The 26,047-nt window shown below is 44.3% G+C and overlaps 1 protein-coding gene across 1 annotated transcript in view; it reads left to right on the top strand.

Annotated features, from left to right (window-relative positions):
* MYO10 (myosin X) overlaps window positions 1-26,047 on the top strand; it is a 226,701-nt gene that overhangs the window by 101,078 nt on the left and 99,576 nt on the right. Inside the window, exons 4-9 of the mRNA XM_012642778.1 lie at window positions 12,595-12,782; window positions 20,755-20,889; window positions 22,335-22,459; window positions 23,084-23,097; window positions 23,220-23,304; window positions 23,887-23,990. Of these exons, the coding sequence (XP_012498232.1) occupies window positions 12,595-12,782; window positions 20,755-20,889; window positions 22,335-22,459; window positions 23,084-23,097; window positions 23,220-23,304; window positions 23,887-23,990 (651 nt within the window). The remainder of the gene's footprint in view (window positions 1-12,594; window positions 12,783-20,754; window positions 20,890-22,334; window positions 22,460-23,083; window positions 23,098-23,219; window positions 23,305-23,886; window positions 23,991-26,047) is intronic.

Below are 26,047 nucleotides of genomic sequence, written 5' to 3'. Positions count from 1 at the left end.
TTTCTTATTACCGTTGAAGCTATTTGCAGGGGACGCCAGTACCTGCCAGACTCTGCTGGCACGGAAACAAGACCACCACCGTCAGAAGAGCCGCAGCTCCCCACCTTGTATCCCGGCTCCAAGTGATGCCTGACTGTATCTTTACAAGACAAAAACAAAAAAATTAACTGCATGGTACCAGAGGTGTTGTATTAGTTTTCTATTGTTGGCATAACAAATTACCATAAATATACTAGCTTGAAACAACAAATTTATTTTCTTACACTTATGTAGGTCACAAGCCCGACAGGGGTCTTTGAAGGCCCAAATCAAGGTGTTGGCAGGGCTGCTTCTCTTTCTGGAGGCTCTCGGGCGGGGGGGATCCGTTTCCTGCTCATTCTGGCTGTTGGATGAAGTCAGTTACAGTTGTAGAACTCAGCTCCTTGTTTTCTTGCTGCTGTCACCTGAGGCCTATTCCCAGCATCTAGAGGCCACCTACATTCCCTGGCCCCCTGATATATGGTCCCCTTCCTTCATCTTCAGGGCTAGTCACCCTGGATCCAGTCCCTCCCGTAGCTTCAAATGTCTTCTCCTCTTTCCTGCTTTCTGACTGCAGCCAAGAAAGGTTGTCAGCTTTTAAGGACTCGTGATTAGAATGGGCCCACCTGGGTAACCTCCCCAACTCGGGGTTCATAACCTAATCGCATCTGCAAAGTCCCTTGGCCTCGTAACATCACCTGGTCACAGGTTCGGGGTGAGTGTGGGTGTCTCTGCAGGGGGCCGTTACCCCGCCCACCACAGGGGCCCTCCTTTGCAGTCATGTCATTGAATAGGGACTCATGTGGCATTCCCCCCCTGCTGGTGTCTGGATCTTCTATTATTTGTTGACTTTCTGCTCTGAGTTGGCTGCTGGTGAGTTGACTCATCTCCAGGTAGAGAGATCTCCTGTCCTCTCCTAAGAAGGAACATTGGCCTTTTCTCCTTGGGGACCCGCCTTTTTATCTAAGGACTTTATTAGAACCTAGTAAAAATTTTTTTTTCCCCTAGCTTTTGACATCCTTTGTTGAAATGGGATAAAAAGCAATAGAAAGGTAAAAGCTCTCAGAATAAACAAATCAGAGTCTATCTGCCCCTTTTCTCTACTAATCTCCTCTTTGGCTCTCTATTAATAGCTTAATCTTTCTGAAAATCTATTTTTTAAATTTATGTTTTTTAAAAGGTCAGATACCATAACCCCTCTACCTGAAACAGATGTTTTAAAATAAAATACATGGAAGCTCTAGAAACTTTAACCTTTTGCACCTTTTTCCCCCTCTTACTCATCTCATACCAATGAGAGTTTATTTAGAAAGCTCCTGCCTTGACTCAGATGCGTGTTAAGGGGGATTCAGAAGAGGTTGACAACATCATCCCTAGCTTCAAAGCTTGCAGCTTAGTGGCGAGATAAAACCAAGGTCAGCTCATGGCGGCACAGCCTTAAATAATAGAAGAAAGTCTCTCACTGAGCACCAAGTTGTGTGAGGGTGACACAGATGTGGTCGTGACCCTGTCTGTGAAGCCCTGAACCCTTATAGCTGGGCCCCTTCACTGTTGCTATGGGTGTATCCCTGCCCCAGGCTTGTCCTTGAGGGGACGGAAGCCACACAGACTTTGATGTCAGTGTCTTAGGGCCGAGTGATCCAGCGTGGATCCAACACCAGGGTTAGAGCAGTGCCACTCTTTCCATACTGCCTGGGCCCGACAGCTGGAGTCCCCTCCTGGAACCCTGGGCTCTTGTCCACTTTTCCTACCCTCTGGGGACTTCCCGACTTGAGCACAGCTCAGCTCTCCAGCTCCCAGCTCCCAACCCCAGGCTTCCACCCTGAACCCCTTGGCTATGGGCTTCCTGCCAGAGGGGAGATAGGTTCGCCTGATTGCCCCCTCCTTGGAGAGGGTCTGATGAGGGTCCCAGCCTCCTCTGTTTCTTCCCACCACCCGATAAGACCTGGTGAGGACGAGTGCACACACCTCTAAGTTCCTTAGGGAGAGGGGGGCAGGGTGTGTATTTGTGGTGCAAAGAGATAGCCTGTAAGTGGGTCAGAAAGTCCTGTGGAGGGAGTGACAGTGATGACACTACAAAGGTGGGATAAGAATTGGTTAGGAGAAGAGGCGAGTGGAACCCCATACACGAAGATGGAGATTGAGGTGAGTTTGGTGTGACGGCCCCCCTACATTGGGAGAAGGTGGCCTTTGCTTATGGAATCAGACGTTTGTTGGGGAACCTTAGATTGGTGGGCAGGGTGGGGTTAGAAAACCTTAAAGCTTTGGTTCTCAACTAGAATGATTCTGCCCCCGGGGGGCATTTGGCATTATCCGAGGACGTGTTTGTTGTCATAGCTGGAGTCAAAGGAAGCTAATGGTGTCCAGTGAGTAGAGGTCGGGCGCTGCTGGACGTCCTGCAGTGCACAGGGACAGCCCCCGCGACAGAGAACTCTCCAGTCCAAGATGTCAGTAGAGCGAGGTGGAGAAACCCTCCCTTACCTAAAGCTAATCTGGAAAGTTTGGGGTTGATATTTACAGTATAGAGATCCCACTGTCTTTGTTCAAGGCTTTTGAAGGGAGAATTTTCCCGAGAAAAATTGTAGAAGAGTTGAGAGGGAGGAGACAGGAGATGGGACTAGAAAGTGGCGCGGTGATTCCGTGGGGAAGGGATGAGGGTCTGAGCCCCAGGGCAGAGGTGGGAGGGGTGAGAGAGCAGGTCGTGAGCGGGTGGGGCGGGGGCTGAAGACGCTTAGCTTTGCTCACTGAGGGCCTCGTCAAGCCCAGTGGCCATGGAAACGAGGCTCTTACAGACCTGGTCACTCCTTAAGGAACGTGAGACAAACGAGTGCGTTTTGGGTGCCTGTCTTCGGTGTTCTGTGGCGTCTTGATCATCTCAAATTGTTAGGTACCAGCATCTAAACACCGTGTGGACAAGGGCAGATGAGGTTTCCGTTGTGTTGAAGGTAAACTCCGTGTCCAGAGTGCAGGGACTGCCAAGCTCCGAGGTGTGGCAGTTTTGTTTTCTGCCGAATGGAAGAGAGAAGCACGTTCCCTCCATCCCGGGGATCGCTGAGCTCCGGGTCAGCTGCGTGGAGGAGACTCCTCTGCCAGTCTCCGGGGGATGGCTCCAAACCACATCACGGGAGAGCCGCGGGGAACTGCAGGGCTCGCCTGCAATTATGGTGTCGAGGATGGCTCCAGAGGAAGCCGTTCTCTGTTCCACCCAGCCCTTCGGTTAGTTTGTTGGTTTTATGGAACAAACAACGCAGAGATCGGAATCAAAGGAGCCCATTTTTAAGCAGTGGGGCTGTGTCTAAAGATAAATGCTTCCGTAAGCACAGAAGATGCTTGACAGCTAATGTATTTTTAGGTGTTTCGAAAATATCCTCCTTTGGTGAGGTGGCATTCCAGCCTGAATCTGCAAATGTGTTTCATGTTGTTCCTGAATTAACTTTGAAGCCCGCTTCTGTCAAGCAAAACGTGTGAGCAGGCACCGGCCAGTTAGAGACCTATTGATGTGAGCAGGCAGTTGGAGTGAGTTCACCTGCGGGGAAATTATGGGCTGCTTGCTGGGTTAAGACTGGGCATCCCCTGCCTTGGAGTGCTCTGTGTGCGGGGCATGCAAATCGAAATCTGTGTCTCATTTCCTTGGGTCGAGTCCAAGGTAGACTTTTTTTGGTTCGTTTCCATCCGTTTCCGAAGCTAGTGTCAAGTAACAGTGTGCCTTTCACGGATGGAGGATGGCCTGAAGTCCGGATGGTTAGTTAACGCAGTCTTGGCTGGGACTCGTACCGGGAACAGCTGAACGCGGTGCGGTTTGTCAGGGGTTTCTTGTTTTTTGGATTTTTTCTTTTTTCACATGAAATCAAGACTCACGTTGCCAAAAGATGATTGTAACCATCTGTCTGACTACATGTATTTTTAAACTTTACCAAACATTTATGCTCTGGAGTGGCGACTTCCACATCAGCACACGAGAGTGGCAATTAGGAACTTTGTTTTCTGTGGGGTTTTTTTTTTTTTCTCTCTTGTCTCTCTTTGGGTTCAGATTCCTTTCAACAAGGAGGAAATTTTAGTCAGAAATTCACTCAAAGGAAATGGAAATGCCAACATTTCTAAATTTAAGAGCTTGACTTCAGCTAACAGCTTATCTGCTGTGATGGTTTTTTTTCCACAAACTTGAATGCTTAATGGCTTTTTAAAAATTGTTTTAAAATGTTTTTCATCGTTTCATTGGCCCATGGCAAACAATTTTATTATAAGGTACACTGATGCCGCCTTGCCTGGTACCAGGCTCCGTGCTAGGCGAGGCTTAGGGATGCAGAATTACTCTTGTTTACAGTAATGGTTTGTTGAAAGATTGAATAAATGAAAGGCAATTAATTGGTGAACACAGATACAAGTAAACCCTTGACAGTAGCTCAGGGTAACAATGGGTGTGATAAAAATACTTACTTGGGAGCACAAAGAATGAACATCAGAATGAGGAAGTGAAGAGAGGGTCAGAAAATGATTCCAGCCAAGGCACTAGCTGCGCTGAGTTTTGAATATTTGTACGGGAATTTGGCCAAGAAGGAGAGTGTCTCTCCTGGCAGCAGACCATCCTGTGGAAAGACACGAAACAGTGCGATGCATTGTTATTTAATATCCAGTGCAGGACACTGGACACGGGAGCGAAGGTTGCATGCCGGTGGCTAGTAAGGTGGTCGAGAACAGGGGAGGAAAGACTTGCTCTGTGCAAGTTAGTGAGCTTGAGCTGGGTCGTGAAAGCTGTAGGGAACAGCCTTAAACATGAGTTTTGGGGAAATTCACTCGGCCACACAGTGGTAGATGAGGGCAGGAAGAATTGGGTCTGGGAGGAGAGGTGACCAGTAAACCAGGTGGGAAATGAGAGGTTCCCAGTCAGGGAGAGTTAGGGTATGAGACATTAAGAGGTAGAATCCATGTGTTTTATTGGGTTTGGGGGACAAATAGGCTGAATTTCTATAGGATTACTGGATTACCCATTTGAGTAGACCATTTGTCAAGAAGAAACAGGTGTTTCGGGGGAGATTAGCCTTCGCCATGCTGAGTTTGAGCCATCTAAGGGACATCCAAGGGAAGATGTCCAGTGGACCATTGAATATACGGATCTGTAACTTAAAGCCGAAGTTGCACTCAGGGTAATGATTTAGGAAGTAAGTCGTTGCCATATTTAGCTAAGATGATTGAGAGAGAGGGAAAGGGGCGAATGGTGGGTGGGAGATAAATCTGGATAATGTGACTCCCACATCCTAACAATTTTTCCCCTTAGGAAAGTCTGCCTTGGCACCGACCTTAAATAATCAGTTTCCCTAGTGCGTTTCAGATTACTTGATCTGTGTCCAGCCTTTCAGGACCACATGATGAAAAGCAGTTGTGGTTTTATCTTCATTAACAATAACAATAATAAATACCTCTGATTTATGTAGCACTTTCGGATAGTGATCATGCAGGGTAACAGAGGATGCCTTGTAACTACTGATCAGAATCTTGGGCCCAGAGTGTGCCAGGGGAGGTATTAATAGTCTTAGGGCTGAGGACTTTGTGGACCAAACCATGTCTAGGTGAGTTATTCCTGTGACGGAACTGTGACGTCCCACCTGCATTATGGGTCCTTTTGTGTCTACAATCAGACTATCAGAGGCCACTGGATCATTTTAAGGTTTCTTACTTATATTGGCTGTAAAACAAATTTTATTGCATGCATTTAAGGTGTACAACATGATGTTTTAGTATACATATGCATAGTGACGTCAAATGATACTTGATTTTTTTGGGGGGGTTTGTTGGGGGTTTGGTTCTTGGTTTTTTTCCTCCCCTTTTGAAACCTTTGATGGGTGGATTATGGATTGAAGAAATGCAATGAGTTTCTCCTAACATTTTTAAGCAGTACATGCTACAGCTGTTCCAAATTATTAAAATGGGCAAGGAAATGTATTTTTGGGTGAGTTATGTGGAACTTTTCTGACTAGAAAATGTTTTTATGTGCTTCAAAATAGAATGCACTTTCTATTTCTGAAGAGCTGTTAAAATGACTGGGCTATTTATTCTTGTGGAATTTGGAATCCAACGTGAGGAAACCGGCACCTGGCCCCACCTTGGGTTGGGGAGCTGCGTGTGTCCGTGGTCTTAATCTGCACGGAGTCACCATGGCCATTCGTGGAGCAGTAATGATACCTTTTTATAGAGTGAGAAATGATACAAGCTCACTACAAATGTTGTCTCATAGCCCTTAGAATTTGTCACCACACTTCATCTTCCCTTCACTTGATACTTGACAGCTAGGCTCTCCCCGCCCCCCTCCACCTGCCACCGCTCCTTAACATCGCGTGTGGAACTCGCTTATGACTCTGTGAACCTCCTAAACTTGCAGCCTGCACTGTAGTGACAGACTCGTGTATGAAAAGTGAAGAGTGAGGTGGGATATTTAGGATAGTGAGGGCAGAAGAGGGGAATAAGATGTTCTTGATCTTAGTTATTTTTGCTGAAAAGCCTCTAAGATGTCAAATAATTTGTCTTTCTATTGCGGGAACTATTACTGTGGTTGCTGTTTTATTTTGCACCTCTGTTTTAGCAGGTTCAGAAGTGCCATTGGGCACATACATGGGCACAAACAGCAAAAACTCAATAGTAAGTAAAGATCCTAACATGGGCTGAGGCCCCCACCCCCTTGGGTAACCTGTTACGAGAATAATTTGTTAGGACTTGGGCTGTTCTGTCGCCCTTTTGGTGACTGGATTGAGGTGGCAAGACCATGAGGGAAATCGCGGAGGAAACAGGCTTTATGGAAATCCAGTTGAAGCAAGGTGACGCCCTGAGCAGACTGGGGCAGCAGGGATGGAAGGAGAGGGTGGCTGAGTTCTAGAGGAGCACCCAGGACTCGATGACATTGGCCTCTGGCGATGAGCCTGGCAGAGCTGGGCAGGTCGGGGGATGGTGAAGGCGTGCACTGTGGCTCGCTGTCCAGTCCAGCTTCCCTTCCTCGAGCTCGCTCACCAGTTCTGGCACTGTAGGGACAGCATTTTACCGTCCCTTTGCTCCTTTGTCTGTCAGCTGAGGCAGCAGCAGTGACCTTGCCTGTCCATGACAGGGTTAAAGAGGAACAAATGAGGGGTGTGCTGATCTGTAAACAATCCTCTTGGATTACCAACTGTCAGTTAAAGTTGTTTTGGAAGCTTGTGGGCTTAATTGTCATTTAAAATCCTGTGAAGAAGAAGAGCTTTCTGAAAGCTCAGCAACTTTTAAGCAATGACTGAGGTCACTAGTAAGAAGGTGAAATAGTAAAACTTTGTACATTCATGATTTAAGAGCCTACTTACCCCCGGTGGTAAACAGAGGAACATACTCTAAGAAAGACTTTCTAATTACGAATGAGGCAAAGTTTCCTATAATCTTAAAAAATAAAAACGAAAAATCAGGTTTTCTCTTCGTACCAGCCAGACACACATTTGACATTATTCTTTGCCTTTTTTTAAGAAGAGATTTCAGATTATTGAGTTTTAGCTCAAATTAAGTCTGGTTGATGTCCCTGTTGGTATGTGGAAGTCGATTTATTGAATTTAATGCCAGCCACGACGTATTTTTTAAACTCTAATGAGATTAGTTTCTGCCTGAAAATCTCAATGCCATTTGTTCTCCCTGTTACTCAAAGGTCTATAATTCGTCATCAGAGCATTTTTGTGTCTTAATTTGAGTTAAAATTTGAAGGTATGTATCCTATAACTTTTTATTAAGGTTAAGGAGCATAATGCTTCTTGTTATTTACCCTTCAAGTCTGTGCTTGCTTTTAAATCTCTCTTCACACTTAGAAAAAGAGATTGATGTATTCTATCCAGCACCAAAATTCTCAATATTACTTAATAGTAATTTTTTCCTTTTTTTAAATTAAAAAAATTTTAATTGTGGTAAAATACACATAATGTGAAATTTACAATCTTAACTATTTTAAATTATACAGTTTAGTGGTGTTAAGTTCATTTACATTATTGTGTAATAACCTCCAGAATGCTTTCCATCCTGCAAAACTGAAATTCTATACTCATTAAACAACATCTCCCCATTCTCCTTCCCCCAGCCCCTGGCAAGTGCCGCTCTGCTGTCTCTATGAGTCTGACTAGCCTAGATACCTCGTATAAATGGAATCAGACAGTATTTGTCTCTTGGTAATTGGCTTATTCCACCTAGCATAATGTCTTCAGGGTTCATCCATACTGTAGCATGTGTCTACATTTCTATCCCTTTAGGGCAGAATGATTCCATAGTATATGTATCCCACATTTTATTCATCCATTCATTTATCGGTGGACACTTGGGCTGCTTCCACCTTTTGGCTTATTTTATACAGAATATTTTTTAGACACTGTAGAAAGTTTGAGAAACCATTCTTGATTCAGTGGAAATACGCATAATAAAACAAGAAAATGCTTGGAGAACATGGATTTAAGGAAAACCTTGAAAACAATAGATCCAGGACATGTTATGAATGTATGTTAGCTTTCACTTTGTTTAGAGTATTACATATGGTCTAAATTACAGGTTTAGAATTTTTTTTTTTTTTTAAGAATATGAGTTTTGTGTGGTGGAAGCCCCAGTCACAAAATGAGAAAGGACCACAATAGTAGCGCCTGCATTCTTAGGAAGAGCCATGTTGGAATATAGCCATATAGCATTAAATGCTTGATCTTTTAAAATCAGGTGCAGGTGTTTATTTCATTCAAAAGTACCGTCTCTCTACCCAACGAGGAGAAGGGTCCTGAATGTTTTTGAGGAATTTGGGGGAATTCAACTCATGGTCTGGTTTAAAGCTATAAACGTGGATCACGGGGCATGAGGGATTGTCATGAATTTGAGGTGGGCATCTTCTAAGGTGCTCATATGTTTATTTATTACTTAGCTTATAAGGTGATAAGTTTTAAAAATTGAAATGCAAAGCATTTTGAAAAAAATGTTTTTTCATTAGATACAATGTATGGTGTGCAAAATGAAAAGTAAAGTAAAAACCTGGCTTGGCACCTTCCACTAAGTGATGCAGCAAAGCCACCTTTCATCTGCAAACACTTTTCAGCACCTTCAGCCATCCCCTGACAGAGCAGACCCTGGAAGGAAGAGCCTTCAGCCTTTTATTCCACAGGAGATTTGGGGCCTCCCTCAAACGTTGCCTGAGTGGAGAATACAGACACGGCTGACAAGGAGCAGTGGGGCAGATGGGAGAACAGCGGAAGCTGAGGAACCCAGGGTGGTTTTAGCGTAGATTAGAAGATAGCGTCTTCCTCATTCACTGTGGCATCGTGTTATGGGCTGAGAGCCTGGATGTGTCCACAATCCTCAGAAAAGATTAAATCAGGCATAGCGATCTGGGTTTAAGAACACAAGGGCATCTGCTGTGCCCTTAGAAGTTTCCATCAAAATGGGGACAACTGAGGCTTTCTGCATAAAGCACTAAAAGTCTGTTATAAGCAATATTTACGTGTAAGTTTTGATTTCTTGACAATGTTTAATAATAAGGGTCTGTGTTTTCTTCATGGTCACTCACTTGGCTGACGGGCAGATGGGGAATGTGTCTTCAACATCTTATAGTGAGAGTCACACATGAAGGTCAGTACTGTTTAGGAAAAGCGCACGGCCACCAGAGCGTGGTGCTCGTTGGCCGGGACTAACATCTTCCTATAACTAAACCAATTTTGATAGTTTTGGTCTTTTTGCCCTCAAACTATGCTTTCTGAGGCTGTTTGTTAAAGTGTTGTTTCATGCCATGCATGGTTTTCTTCCCTCCTGAAAGATGGTAACTTAGTCTTGCGGTCCCCAACCCCCAGTCCCCAGTACTGGTCCATGGAAAAATTGTCTTCCCCATCGCTCATATCATCGCCTGAGCTCCTCTCCCGCCACCCCCAAGCCTCATTCTGTGGAAAACTGGTCCCTGCTGCCACACAGATTGGGGACCACTGACGTAGTACTCCATTGGTGGCACTTGTGCAGTGTGGCAATGACCGGACTCATCAGGGAAAAGGATCGTGAAGTTTTTTGTGGGGTCCAGCACGCATGGCCACTAGCCGAGTACAAATTCTGCAGGCTGCCTCCACGCAGAGCCTCTGCTGTTAAGCTGCCCGGCGTCCTTCCTCCCCTGGCAGCACTGTGATGTGGTGGAGAGGACAGGTGGACTTTGGTTTCTGGGCTGTGTCTGTAGCTGCCATTCTGAAACACTTAAAAACTCTTTCATTGGGCAAGGCGCAGTGTGAATTACTGTAACAACGAAATTAGGTGTAAAACCATTTGGATGTTGCATATTCACCTTTGCTAACAAGCTTCATGCCACTGCGGCTCCTCCCCCCATTCAGAAACTGTGCCACCCACACTGTCAGGATCGGCAGTATCTTAAAAGGCTACTCCACGACTATTGAGGTTCTCCAGTTAGGAGGAGGTAACATGGCTGTGAGATTTTAACCAAAGTGATCATTCTCTCAAAGAAGGCTTATGTAAAAAGGAGTCTGGAATTAACGATGGTTTTATGGGTAAATCAGTATGTTTTGGCTATTGTGAATAGTGGGGCTGAGAACACAAGAGTACAAGAATTTGAGTATCTGCTTTCAGTTCTTCTTGGTATATACCTGGGAATGGAGTTGCTGGTTCATATGATAATATCTTTTATGTGTTTAACCTCTTTTGGGTTCAGATTATTTCCAAAACATATTACAGTTTGGGTATCCCTTACACAAAATGCTTGGACCAGAAATGTTTTGAATTTTGGTGTTTTTTCCCCTGCCTAGGTTTGGAATATTTGTATTGTACTTACCGGTTATGCATACCTAATACTGAAAATCTGAAATGCTCCAGTGAGCATTTTCTTTGAGCATCATGGTGACACTCAAAAAGTTTTGGATTTTAGAGCATTTTAGATTTTGGATGTTTGGATTAGGGATACTCAACCTATATAGACTTTATTTACATTTGAAAAGTTATACTGAACACATAGTACTTTGCTTGATGTTCCTGGCAGTTAATATGAATATAAATTATTACAAATTGCTATAATATGGGACAGATACTCTCAGGTTGTTTGGACTTTTTGTCTACATTTGCTTGATTTTTCTTTTGGATTTCTTTTCCCCCTATGTATGTGTATCACTGGTATCTTTCTGTTTCCAAATTTCCTTTTCTAATAAGGACACCAGTTAGATTGGTTAGGGCCCACCTGAACGGCCTCATTTTAACTTAGTTACTTCTTCAAAGGCCCTATCTCCAAATAATAGTCATATTCTTAGGTACTGGGGGTTAGGACTTCAACATACGAATTTGGGGGACATACATCAGCCCATCATTCCCCGCAAGGCCCTTGGCACAGTGCACGAGCGCCATAACAGGTGGCTTGGTGGTTGCAGCGCTCTGCTTTTACCCGTCTGATTTGCTTTCTCAGTTGTGTTTGAGCCTGGAAACCAGGTAACCAGACCGAGTTAGTATTTCTTGCAGAAGGACAAGATAATAGTTATGCTCAAATGGAGAGGGCCCCAGGCATTAAGCTTTGGTAACTCTGTAGTCTCGGTTTTGCTGCTCTGAAGATGTTGCTTCATTGCCAGCCTGGTGTTGTCCCAGATCAGTAAGATTATCAGTCATCTAAGTTCCAGATAAATTCATGGGGTGTTGAGATTACTGAAAGAATAGCATTTTCAAATGGTCTTAAAAGCTGTAGCTAACTCTATATAACATAAAAATTGCCATTTTGGCTATTTTTAAGCATACAGTTCGGTGATATTAAGTACATTAAGTGTTGTGCATCCCGTCTACTAACCACCTGCAGAACTTCCCCATTGCCCCAAACAGCAGCTCTGTACCATTAAACCACACCTCTCCTTTTCTCCTCCCCAACCCCTGCTTACCTCTCTTCTACTTTGTCTCTCCTGTCACTTTTTTTTTAAGTCGGGGTCTTACTCTTTCACCCAGGCTGGAGTACAGTGCTGTGCTCATAGCTCACTGTAGCCTGGAACTCCTGGGCTCACATGATCCTCATGCCTCAGCCTCCAGAGTGGCTGGGACTACAGGTGCACAACCATGCCTAGCTAATTTTTTCTCTTTTTTTTTTTTTAATTTTTTTGTAGAGATTGGCTCTGGCTATGTTGCCTGGGCTAGTCTTGAACTCCTGGCCTCAAGCGATCCTCACGCCCCAGCTTCCCGAAATGCTGGGATTACAGGAGTGTGCCACTGTGCCCGGCCTATCGTCACTTTTTTAACCCTACTGTTTCATCATCTCCACTTACTGAAGAAGGAGATTGAACTGGACAGTCCTTTGTCCTAGGGAAGGGGTTAGGATTAGGGAGGTCAGTGGGGAGCCGGGATTTGGGCTGGGGCTGCCTGGCCATCTTCCTTCTCTTGTACACCTTTCACCAAGAGCCCTTTTTGAAATGGCTTCATTAATTTTTACCGAATGTCGAAGAGTTTGTACCCAAGAAGTGCAGGGACAGTGTGTATGGGGAAAGAGAAGCCCTTTTCCCGCCGGCGCACACTCAGGTGGGTTTTGGTGAAGCGAGGCCCTGCCTGGAGTGCACGCGTCGCCAGCCCTGTGTCTCCCCCCTGTGCTTGCAGACCTACATCGGCTCCATCATCGCCTCGGTGAACCCCTACCAGCCGATCGCGGGGCTGTACGAGCGCGCCACCATGGAGCGGTACAGCCGGCGCCACCTGGGCGAGCTGCCGCCGCACATCTTCGCCATCGCCAACGAGTGCTACCGCTGCCTGTGGAAGCGCCACGACAACCAGTGTGTCCTCATCAGGTAACCGGCCACCGCCGGGCTGGCGCAGAGCTGCAAGGGACGCTTTGGGACAGCGACGGGCGGGCGGCGGGCGGGCGGGGGCTTGCCTACAGACCAGGGGTCCCCAGTCCTCCTCCACTCCCAGCTCCAAACCTGCTTAGAGCATTAGCGACAAAAATCTTTTATAGCTACCTGAATTTCTCAGAGGGGGTTGTCCGTTTGAATAGCGGCAGCCACAGCTTTCAGAAGACACCAGGAGCTCCCTTAGCAAAGCAGACGGACCACATGGGTTGGCTCTTGTCTTCAGAATAATGACTCCATTCTGTTCCTTTTTAAACAACTTTTTCATTTGCCTTAGTTGTTCTTTGGTTTATTCAATTATGAAGCAGGATCCTTCTATCTATTTAAGGAAACCTGGCATAGTCATTCTTTCAAATTTAAATGTTTTGCATATTCTAGAACGCTAGTCAAAATGCTTGTATATTTGAACAAGATTTCCTTTTTCTCTAGTATAATAAAATTACTCTAGATAGAATCTCTCAGATTTAAGAATTTTTAGTAATTGGGTGCTCCAGAAGTTTTCCTTTGAATTAGCTACAGAAAAGGAGCTTACTGTGTGTATAGTAAGGGGAATATACATGGGTGTGTTTATTTCAGTTAATTGTTTTGGTGAGGGAGACAGTACTTGGCACGTCTATTTTAGCTGAGTCTTCCTCAGTTTTTAAAATAAACTACTAGAAGCCCCACTGTCAAAACCTTTGTTAGAAGGAACTATCTAGAAAAGCAGTAGAATATGTTTTTTAAAAATATTTCTTAATTTTTATTATTATTCAAATTGACCTCATCACATATATTCTAGTGACATCCTGTTGGTTCTTCTTATTCATTAGTTATATTAGAATCATGTTCCAGAGATGATTATCACACCCCTGGATGATATTCAAAGCAGGTGTGAAAGAAGATTTTGACATCTGTTCTAGATGGCTTTCTACTCCAACTTGTGGAAAAATAATTATTATATCATTTCAAGAGGAAAAAGTTGTTTGGATTTGGGGGAAGGACAGTAAAAAGACCCCTCCTATTCCCCTTCCAGATTTCTGATTCAATGGAAGGAAGGCACAGAAGACATATGGAGAGCCATATGTCAGCTTTAGACTTCCAGCCAATTGGGCTGACAACCATTGCAGCCCCAGATTAGATGGACACACAGACCCACCTAGCTGTGGGTACAGCCAGGTAACCTGTAGCCACGATCACTGTGGGAGAGCAATTCCCAGATGGCGAACAGCAGGCCAGAAGTGCCCGAGTGAGCCTGCTCAGCCTTTCTTACCAGCACCCCTTAGAGAAGCCACCCTTCTTCCTATGGTGGTGGAGGAGACCTGCTTGAGTAGGCCCCTCGCTGAAACCCCGGGAGGAGAAATGGAGAGTGTTCGCACTGTCCCATGTGGTGTCAAAGTGAAGATGGGTAAGAAATGATGGCTAACGCTTGCGGAAGGGTGATGGTGCATTGGACGCTGCGCCAAAGACTTTTCAGGCATGAACGTACTGACACCTTCTGACAGCCCTTTGATGTGGGTGCTCTGTTGCGATATCCACAGGTGCCACACACAGAAAACGATTTTCAGGGATTGTGTTCTTCTTACTGGCAGTTTATCTTTTTGGTGATTCCTTGCTTTTTTAACAAATGTCAATTACATGTATGTGGATAGCTGAACCCTCTCTCTCTCTCTCTCTAAGGGGAGGGAAACATGGGCAGCGCACTCACTACTCTTTATCACGGTGCTAATGTGTTGGGATGTGGAAACAACTTGGCGGGATTGTCAGTGTATTCAGTTAAGCAAATAGGGGTCATTAAAACCCGCAATTAATCAAAACGAAGCTACTTGCTTAATGTGGAAACAGAGCTTTTAAGACTCACACGCCCAATAAAATAACTTGATTTATGACCAGAAGCAGCATTTGTGGGCTCTTTAAGAAGACGTCATAAAAGTTCAGGAGTTAGAATTTAAGATCATTATTTCAGCATACAGAATATAATTTAACGAGATTAACAGGAGGAGCGAGAACTTAATCTATTTTAAGAAGATCAAATTGGTGTCCACACTTAGGTACTTGATATTTGCCATTGATAATTGCTTGTGTTTATTACATTCAGTGGAAAAAATGTGAGCATGACTAATATATCACTTGCTAGACAGAGCAGCTTAAGAGGAAAGTGAAAAATCAGATGAGATCATTGTGCGTGTGTATATATATGTGTGTAATAAAATGGAAGGGGGTTGGCATTTTCATGGTATTTAAAAATGGAGGTGGGGGGTGAATCCCAAACAGAAAGTTCCCAGTATATGTAACGCTGATGTGAAGAGTAGCTGTATTTATCTAATTTAACTCAAGAAACAGAGACTTTAAGAATAGATTTCTCATTAAAATGTGTTTTGGTTTTAAAAGATCTCTCCAGCAGTTTATTTTTAGTGGAGGTTGGGGCTGTGGGAATTAAGAGAAAATTGAGTACAAAAGTAAGAATTGCCGGGAACAGGGACCCGGTTTAGATTTCCTTGGGAATGATCTGCCCCCTGGTGGATACAATGTGTTTTACTACTTTTAAAACATTCTTACGCCAATGCCTTTAAAATCAGAAAATACGCCTATTCGGAACTAGGCAGGACTTCATCGAGTAATTTTTCTCTCACTTTATGAGCAAACATCACTTAGCTAAGGTCTCCAGCTGCTTGGTGGCAATGCCAGGTCTCTCGGCTTCTAGTCTAAGCCTCTGTCTTTGATCTCATTTTCAAGGTTGTTGCCTCTTAAGGTCTAATTTTATTTCACCACTTTGTGTTCACTTCAATGCACGCTTATGCCATTATAGTTTTGAATATAAATATATAAAATATATAAGTATATATAAAGCTAAAACTCACCTGAGAATTTTTTTTTCTGTCTAATAAGATCAGTATTTTGTTGATCTAGTATATCTGACATTGACCTTAGTTTTTCCTACCTTGTCTAGGTTAGACAGGGTTTAGTTTATTATGATCTTTTCAGTATATATGCCCTTCTAAGGTACACAGTGTAGGCAAGGCTTGTAGCTAATTCGTCTTTGCAGCCCAGTACTAAGGACAGTGTCGGGCAGAGGACCAGCATTCAGCAGCTGCCAATCAAAGGGCGAAAATACAGAATGACTGTTGGTTCAGAATCTCTGCTTACTGTGTGTGTTTTGGTTCTACAAAGCTGAAATGATTTCTTCTTTTATGCCCTGGAATGATAATTGAGTGTTTTTCTGTTTCTAGAAATATGTTTAGAAGTGTTGGTGTTGGAACACTGAACAGAACTTGGGTCCTGGGTTAGAAAGGCACTGAGCACAGTAAGGCCGGGACAGGCTCAGGCTGTCCTGTGAAACAGCAGATGAAGGAGACCGTGTGGGAAAGGCAAAGAAGGGGCACTGAAGTTCGTTGAGCGACTCCTTTGTGTCTAATCCTCGGGGGGGCCCAAGAGACATTTTCTTTGGGGAAACTGAGGCACAACTGTTGAGTGACTTGCTAAAGAGACTTGAGCTGTTAGTAATAAACACAGGATTTGAACTTCAGTCTCTCTGACAGCAGAGTCTTTATTTTCAGAGCAGATTCCTACTTCCTGGTACAGCTTTCTACCATAAGAGCTTTGTTTGGCTTGCTGAGACCTTTGGACTTAATCCTTTAGGCAGTAGAGAAGTTTCCTCAGTCTTTTAGCAAGCGAGGGAGTGATCCGATTTATATTAATATTTTGAGAAAATCATGCGAACCAGGGGAATTTGATTCGCAGGAAGAGAAATATTTGATTTTTGGGTGACAGCAAAAAGTATTGTGTAAAGGCCCAGAGAATATATATATTTTAGGGTTTGCAGGTGAGACCACCTCCATCACAACTACTCAATTTTGCCCTGGCAGACAGTATGCAAACAATGGACTGCGTTCCAATAAAACTTTATTTATAAAAACAGGCAGCAGGTCAGAGTCGAGGGCTGTAGTTTGCTGACCCCTACACTGGATCTAGAAAACCACTAGGAGACTAGCCTGGCCAGTGCAGAAAGATCCCCGATCACATCAGATGCCCTTTCCTTCCAGTGTGTTCTGGACCCCTCCTGCTTTTCCCAGAATGTTACTCCTTGAGCTTTGCTGCCTCTGATTCTTTGACCTCTCCCCTCTCCTGGATCATTAGCATTAGCATTCAAAAATTTCTAGTTCATTTGGTTCCACACCCTCTTTAAAACACCCTTTGTTAAAAACTAAGAAACACACACATTGGCCTAGTTCTACCTACACAGGGTCAGGATCGTCAGCATCACTGTCTTCCACCTCCACACCTTGTCCCACTGGAAGGTCTTCGGGGCAGTAAGACGCATAGAGCTGACGTTTCCCATGATAACAATGCCTTCTGCAATAACTCATATAAGGACATAAAGAATATTTTTGCACAGTTGTAAAAAAAACAAAAACAAAAACACCCTTTGTTTCAGCAAGCTGCCCCCACCTCCTCCACTCACTCTGCTTCTGGATTTCTTCCGAGTTCTCTGGCCACTTCTTGGCTCCTTGGTTATTTTTCACCTCTTCCTTTTCTAAACAACCTGTGCTTTCTTCTCTGAGTCTGCGTGACTCCCCAGTTTATATGTCCCCCCAATATACCAACTTTTGAGTCCCAGACTCATGTCCAAGTGCCCCTGAGGTATCCTCATGGAGATGGCTCACAGGCACCTCAAGGGTGGCATGTCCTAAACTCAGCGTAATTTTCTCCCAGAAATGTGTTCCTCCCCTTGTGCTTCCTGTGCTCAGCCAGTGGGCCCGGCACCCTGCCCTGCCCTACGCCTCAGATCTGGAAGTCATTCTTTGATCTGGAAGAGAGGTCATTCTCTTTTTTTCTTCAAATTAAGATAAACTTAGATATAATGAAATATGCCGATCTTATGTGACCAGTTCTGTGAGTTTTGACAAATGTGCAAACCTGTGCTACTGACACCGAGTCATCATGCTGGCAGGCTCTCTGGGGGTCCAGGAGTCGTCCCAGACCCTTCCTCATCACTTCCTGACCACGCTCCTGTGTATCCTCCCTCTGTCTTCCTGGCCTGTCCCTGCTCTCTGCCGCCTCACACCCTATCCTGAGTCACCCTTCTGTGCTCCCTGGCTCCTCCCTCATCTCCCTCTGTCCCTTCTCCATACATAGCGTCCTGTTGGCACTCACAATGTTTCGGATTTTGGACCATTTCAGAGTTCGGCGTTTCAGATTGGGGCTACTCAGTTTGTATATTGTAAATATTCCAAAATCCGAAATTCAAAACACTCCTGGTCCTAAGCATTTTGGATAAGGGCTGCTCAACCTGTGTGAGAGATTGGCAGAGGCTGATGTCCATGACTCCGTCCATGCCCAGTGATACTTTTTCTAGTTGTATCGTACGTTCTTCAAGCATCTGCTTTCAGGACATCTTTATGACAATGAGAATCCTGGGTTTTCTTTCCCTCGATCAAGTCTTTGTTGCAGAGTTTGAACAATATGTTCTCCAAGATTGTATTTTATCCACGTTATGTCAGTCAAGGTGGGCTAAGTGCCGTAACAAACAGCCCCCAAACCTCAGGGGCACAACACAGGAATGGCTGTTTCTTGCTCCTGTGGCGGCCCCTGGTGGGGAGTCGAGGAACTGGACTCAGCCCTGCAGGCTTCTTTGGTTGGGAGATGCGCCGTCCCTGAGGGCGCCCAGATGTCCAGTGGAAGGTGAAGAGCCCAGAGGCCCATGAAGGGGTTTGAGCCACTAGGCATGGAAGTGGTGTATGTCCTTCTTGCACAGCTGTCCAGTTGGCCACATTCAGTCCCCTGTTCCTCACTGCTCTGTCCTTCCTGCAAGGGAGGTTGGAACGTGGTCTACCTCTGTGCGCGGGAGGATACGGAGTTGGGTTTGGGGAACACGTAACGTTGTTTTTGCCTCATCCGTTTTAACCAGAGAACTTACCCCTTTCATTTTTTGTTTTTGTTTTGTTTCAGTGACCAACAACTGCCAGGTAGGTATATGTATTTTTAAATATGGAGAAATATTTAAATTTCTCCTCAAAACTCTCTTTCTTAGTTTCAATGTTACTCAGAGTGCATCGTCGTTGAGTCCCTCTGGGTGCCAGGTGCCAGGCTGTGCCAGTACCAGTTATTCAAAGATGAGAGCTAAGCCCTGCTAGGAGGATTCTGGTTCTGATAAGGGAAACCTCAAACCAAAGCTGGCCAAACTTACCCAGGCCTTTCATTATATCATCTCAGACAGCACAGGGCAGGGCAGTTGTAGGGTTGGGCTTGTCTCTGATTTTCTTGGCTTTTGCTTTATGGTCTTCTCAAGATAGGTGTGGATTCTCCAGTATCGGTTGTCTGCAGCAAGGGGGACATTTTTGCCTGGTCTCTGTGCTTGCACGTGTCTGCGCATAAACCTCCCCAGGAGCCCACAGGACCCTTGACATTATGGCTCTTTGGCTGGAATCATGACACTGGCCCATGGCCACACCTGTCACTTGCAGAAGAGGGAATGACTGTGGTTGGCCTAGACCAGCGGAGATGCCCGTGTGCCCCTGGCACCCAGCCTGGCATGTTCAGTGTCATCTCTGAGTCATTTTCTCTCTTTTATTACATACGAATAATTATTCACCACATTTTCAGTAAAATTCCTCTTTGCTGATAACATCGTAGGTCTTGGAGCTCCACAGCACTTCTCTTTAGGACTCAAATGGGGCTCGTCTGCTTCTCCCACCACTTGGCAATTATTAACGTGCTCCCTGGGGATGGTGTTTGTGTGCTGTGCTGTTACTCATCCCTTCGGTTCACTTTCCTTGTAAGTTCCTGGTGTTTTTGCTGCTTCCTTCTCCTCACGGTACCCAGCATGGCACTGTGAAACTGATTGGGTTTCTCTTTCTGACTCTCTCACATGCCCACACCTTCCTCTCCAGCCCGGCTAGACGTGCCGAGGACCCGGCCGCCACAGGCCATAGGCCATAGCAACCACTGGAGACCCCTTGAGTCCTCCTAGAGTGTTACCCCCAGAGCTGCGTTCTCTCCAGCTGACCCGGGTGGGTCCGTCCTAGCTTTCCGCCTCCTGCACTTGCCCCCGAACCATCCAACCCAATCCGAGCCCGTCTCTCTCTGCCGCCTCTAAGCCCGGCCCACCCGACCTGACCAGCCACGGATCTCATTCTCCAGGAAGGTCTTTCCAGCTTATCTGGCTTCTTGCTTTCGCTCACATTATCACCTTACCCAGCACCCCTCCCTCTACTCCTTTTCCTGACTGATGTTTGCTGGTCTTTTAAGGTGTAACTCATCCCTTATTTATGTCTCTCCTTGGCCTCCATTCTCTCTGAATTGCTTTTTTCACTTTTCCTTAGCTATCACTAATGCTCGACCTTGGCAGGACTTTGGAGTCAAAGAGACCCGGTGTTAGGGTCCGACTTGGACGCTCGGCCGCTGCCTCCCTCATGGGGTCATTGTGGGAATGAAATAATTTAGTGTGGTCGTGTACCTGCAGGTTCATTGCCTCGTCCCCTCAATCATGTTTATGAGCGATCGCATTGTTGCACGTTTACCTGCTTTAGGTCTCCCAGAAAGATGCTGTTAATGTGCTTATTCATTTAACAAACGTTGACCGAGCGCCCGCTGCCAGCCAGGCACCGCTGAGGTGTGTGGACCACAAAGACCTGACTCTTGCCGGGCTCACCTTCCACGGGAGGCACCCTCGTCTCACAACCTTCCCTTAGTTCTGTTTACCTCCTTTGCCAGAAGAGGTACACGTGAGGCCGGAAACGGGGTGGCCCGCAGGAAAAAAGACTTTCACTTGATTTTTAACTCCGCTCTTTTAAAACAGGCATTTTTCTCTCCCCTTTCCAACTTGTCAACAGTTGTTCTACTGGGGAATTACAGCACCATTGACCAAAGCTGTTTTTGTTTTTTGTTTTTTTTAAATTATACTTAGAAGCACAAACTTCTGTGTTTTGTCTTTCAGTGGTGAAAGTGGGGCAGGCAAAACCGAAAGCACCAAATTGATCCTCAAGTTTCTCTCAGTCATCAGTCAACAGTCTTTGGAATTGTCCCTAAAGGAGAAGACGTCCTGTGTTGAACAAGCTATTCTTGAGAGCAGGTATTTCTTTGTCCGTTTTCTTGCTTCCACCTGATAGCATTCACGTTCCTCATGGCGTGGCTTACCTAAGGAAGAGTTAAAATTAGTTGGTCTAGTTTCTCTTTTTCTGGACTTTTCTTTTACAGTTTTTAGAGGAGAGGTCTTGACACGCACATAGCACTTTCTAATAACCTCGGCAGCAGCTCCTTGTGGTTGGAGGTGCCCTGACCCCTCCTCGTCGGGCCGGGTTTGAGGTGGGACTGAGTGGGGCCGGGGGTGGTCTGCAGCCTCCTCCCACCCGAGAGCCCTTGAGTGCGGCTTCACGTGCGTTTGCAGGACCGGGGTCGGAGAGGATGCTTGCGTTGGAGGTAGTGGGGAAGGATAAGGCAGCAGGATGCCGACGTGGCCACTACGCGAAAGGCTTCGCGGGCAGACGGCAGGGCTCAGTTCCCGGTCCGGCCATTTGGAGGCTTAATGTGAGCAGGGTGGGCTCGCGGCAGAAGGTCAGTGATCTATCAGGGAGCCTAAGAGCTTTTCAAAGACGACTCGGTACCGTCTGAGTTGTTATTTAAAATATATACTTGCCCGATACGTGGTTTGTGCCTCATAATACTTTGGAACTGGTAGGGACTTTATGGATTCTGATATTTAGAGGTTCGTGTGGAGGTCGGCAAACTACAGCCTGGTGCCTATATCCTATATCCTGTTATTTGTTTGTTTTTAACATTCAAACACTTCATTTTTTTAAATTGTGATAAAATATACCTAACGTAAAGTTTACAGTTTTAACCATTCTTCAGTGGCACTAAGCACATTTGCACTGTCGTGCAGCCGTCTCTGCCATCTGTCTGCGGAGCTTCACCTCCCTCCTGTTGTGTGTTTTTATACATAAAGCTTTGCTGGAAGCCAGCCACACTCGTGTGTGCTGTTTACAGCTCTTCTAAGCTGCAGCGGCAGAGCTGAGTAGTTACAGCAGAGACGTGGCTCGCAAAGCCTAAGCTGCTATCTGGTCCTTTACAGAAAGCGTTTGCCGACCCCTGATCCAGTCTGACTCCATTTCATAGTTGGAAAAGACCCAGAGAAGTTAAATAAGGTGTCCCCAGGACGTAGAACAAATGGCGAAATTTCCAGGGCTGGGACTTTGTCAGTTTCTAGAATTCGAGTAGGGGCTGTTGCCGTGCAATCCCGGGATCGCCCGTGTGCAGGGATGAGCCGCTGCGGCCTCCTTGACCGAGAACATCCTTTGCCCGCACGGCCTCGCCCTCATTCCACGTGGATACGCAGGGTAAACCTGTTTCAGCAAGTGTTTTGAAAATCTCTCTTCTGAAAATACACATAGTCACCTTGGGTCCTTTTGGTTTCAGATTTTTCTGGCAATTGTATACTTTGACATTCGCGAGAAATGCACTTGCCGCCTTCTGCCGTGCCCTGATTAACGCTGTCTGCTGTCCTCACTGTTTTCACAGCCCCATTATGGAAGCTTTCGGCAACGCGAAGACAGTGTACAACAACAACTCCAGTCGTTTTGGGAAGTTCGTTCAGCTGAACATTTGTCAGAAGGGAAATATTCAGGGCGGGAAAATTGTAGATTGTATCCTGTTTCATTTAGTTCTTACTTACAGCATTCGGCTTTCTAAGTGGAAACTGTTCTTGCTTATCATAAGGACAGAAAAAGAACACGAAACATTTCTTTCTGCCTAATTCTGCCTAGTTAGCGCTCTAATCTTAGTGTACTTGACCTGTTAGTTATTCTATGAGCCAAGCATGGTGGTTCATGCCTGTAGGCCCAGCTACTCGGGAGGCTGAGGCAGGAGGATGGCTTGAGCCCAGGAGTTCCAGGCCTGTCTCCTCAAAAAATAAAATAAGAATTTTTTTGAAAATTATTCTGTGAGACAAAGAACCATATTTCTTTTGGATATCTCTGATATCATGTCCATAATCTGAAAAATTGAATTCCTCGTTTAACATCAGATATTTGTTTGAAATCAATTCTGTCAAATGGTTTGGTAGCTGATAGGGTACCACGTGTCATATTTGGGGTTGGGTTTAGATGAAATAGTCTATGCTTTGTTTGTCTTCTGGCTCCGGAAGTTTCAATGCCAAAGGAACAGGAGCTGTAATTATTTGAGTAACAAAGAATAGAAAATTAAAAGACAAATTGAGCGTGTCATGTCCTCGTTTTGTTCCTTGACTTACCATTACTTTTCACATGAAGATTTATTAGAGAAAGTAAGTAAATGTGATTAAGTCACAGTTTCTTTCTTCCACAATAACAATTTTCAAAAATTACTGGTTTGTGTGAATTAAGCAGAGAAGACGTTGCTGACTAGAAATCTGATTTATCTCCTCAGAACCGAGTAGTAAGGCAAAATCCCGGGGAAAGGAATTATCACATATTTTATGCACTGCTGGCAGGGCTGAAACATGAAGAGAGAGGTGAGTGAGGGGGACAAGAGCAGAGAAATATGAAGTGGCAACTCATTTTCCATTTAAAAACGATCAGTAAATGAGCAGACATCTGTTTTTGATGATGTTGACATTCCACCAATTGCTGTGAAATGTATATGAGAATACCAAAAGATGCTGAATTCACTTTGGGGCCAAATAGTAGAGGGATAAAATTATCAATAAAAAAATCTTGAATTTTTGGAATCTCGGTACATTTTTAATTTAAAGGATATTTATGAAAAATACATTATAGCTGATTTTACTTTTAAACCCACCCAAATGAAGCTAATTTCTAAAAGTTTGATCTTTAAAGAAAAAACAACAAAACTGGATCCTCATTGATTTTTTTTTTCCTCAATAATATTTTCTAGCATCCTGTTGAGTTTAACCTAATTTTTTCTATTTTACCTAAATGATAATTAAGAGGGAACTTTACTATCTCAATAGTGGGCTTTTAGGGGTATAGAATTATGTATATACTTTGTTTTTTTATATGATAGAGTGAAAACTCTTTTGTATTTCGTCTTATCTTTGCCAACTGTGATGTTACATTTTTCTTTCCTTCTGTAGAAGAATTTTATTTATCTGTGCCAGAAAACTACCACTACTTGAATCAATCTGGGTGTATAGAAGACAAGACAATCAGTGACCAGGAATCCTTTAGGGATGTTATTGTAAGTTACTTTTTAACTTTGCTCTATTAAGGGTGACTGATTTCATTTTCTTTCTGTTTAAAAAAAAAAAAGAATTAATTACATTTGGACGAACGTGTAAGAATAGGTATTTCCTTCTTGTTCCAAGTCATGATAAAGAATTTCTTTCAAGCTGGAAGGGAATTTGAGGAATCCTCTTTCTTTAGAAGGTGGGTGAATGTCCATGTCATTCAGGGCAGATGGGTAGTTCCCTTGGAACAATGTGTTCAGCGTGTATACCTTCCACACCAAAAACAAAAATATCACAGGCTTCACACTCGTGCAAGCAGATATTCCATTTTTGAGCTTTTAAGTAAGATTTCTTTTGAAAAATGGATTCCACAGCTAAAAACAAATCTGTTAGCCATTGGACCCGGTGACTGCTAGGGTTTCATCCAGTTCTTGTGGCCTCATTGTGACAGCCATTTCTGACTGCGTGAGCAGTGGTCATCTTAAGACTCTGAATCATGGCATGCGGAGGTCTCTTGCAGTTCTGGAATATGTCACGAGGGCTTTGTTACAAGATGTCTGCCTTTAAGAAGCCTGGTCGTGAACATTATTAACAGCCCCACCCAACTGAGTGTAGCCAGGAGATCTCATCCTTGTGGTGTTAATTCCTTTGCCAGAGTCCTACTAGAACAGCGGGACACAGGCAGCTAGGGCTAATTCACCATCGTTACAATCATAATCATCATAAATGCAGCTGACGTTTATCGAGTACTTACTGTTCTGAACTTTGTGTGGACTTTTCTCCCTAATCACTCCCACCAGCCCTGTGAGGGTAGGAAGGGTGGTTGTCTTCATTCTGAGACTCGGAGAAGTTGGTCATCAGCCTCCCCTCACCCAGTACCAGTTACACACAGTCTAACTCCACATCCCACCGTCTCTCCTCTCTTTAACCTGTTAGCAAAAAGCCTCCTACAGACAGCGCCTTTTGGTGTATACCTGAAGAGGTGAGGGATTTGGCCCTGTAAATTAGATTTTTTATGAAGTACTCTTCTAAATATTTTGAATTATCTGCCCCAGTTGAATTTTGGCCCCCTAGACTTCTCTCTCTGCTCAAATCTTCTGCCTTCACAGTTCATTTAGTACTGTCTCTGCTGAAAAGATCATGTGTTAGAATAAATACTCATCCTTATTTTTGATGATCAGGGCAAAACAAGACTTGTCTCAGGATTTTTTCCCCGATTTCGTTTTTCTTGTTTCTTTCTTGAAGCTGAACAACAGTGATTTGTGTTCAAAGGATTCAGACGAGACTAACTATCCAAGTCATGGTCTCACCACAGGTCCCATAGCCGTGAGCTTGCTCTCTGGCCACTAGGGTGCACCTGGCAGTGCGGGCTGCCTGTCCTGGGACGGCCTTGAGAAATCACACGCTTGCTGGTGTTGCTCTCTTTTCCTCTTGGGGCACCATTTTCCGATTCAGAACTGTCTGTTCTTTGTGTTAGCTACAAGTACACTTTTGGAGCTTGGCTTAGTTTCAGTGATTGCTAGCTTTTATTGTGAAATTGAAATAATAGGTTTTGGCACTTCAAATTTGAATTATGACAAAAGGATATGTCAAGTATATAGAAAGGAAGAGAAATTTATACATGAAATTGACATAATGAATGTACCTAACAAACTTATTCTAGTTGGTGTATCCTATTTATAGAATATCTTTATAGATCTTTAAACGTTTAATTTGCAATTACTTTTTAGTGTTGGCTCCCCGGAAGTATCAGTGAAAACTTAACTGATATTTATTACAATCATGAGCGTAACATTTTTGCTATTATTATTTAACCTTGTACTGGTTAAATAACAATAAGTTCTAAACAATGCAGCAAAAAAAAGAGAAAAATAGCTATGCAACTTTTGGTAAGGAAGGAGGAAAAAATATTCCTTTCTATATATGATGTGATTCTCTCCTCCCAAACCTAGGAGAATCAAGAATTGGGGAATAGTTTAAATAATTTGTTGTCCTCATAAAATGAAATCCATTGCAACAAGTACAACACATACTATTAAAACATATTTAACATATTATTAAAACATAT

This window comes from Propithecus coquereli, unplaced genomic scaffold, assembly GCF_000956105.1.
Source record: "Propithecus coquereli isolate 6110/MARCELLA unplaced genomic scaffold, Pcoq_1.0 Scaffold100, whole genome shotgun sequence".
Lineage (NCBI taxonomy): Eukaryota > Metazoa > Chordata > Mammalia > Primates > Indriidae > Propithecus > Propithecus coquereli.
Note: the sequence above shows the minus strand (reverse complement) of the source record. Positions and strands in the feature narration are given on the sequence as shown.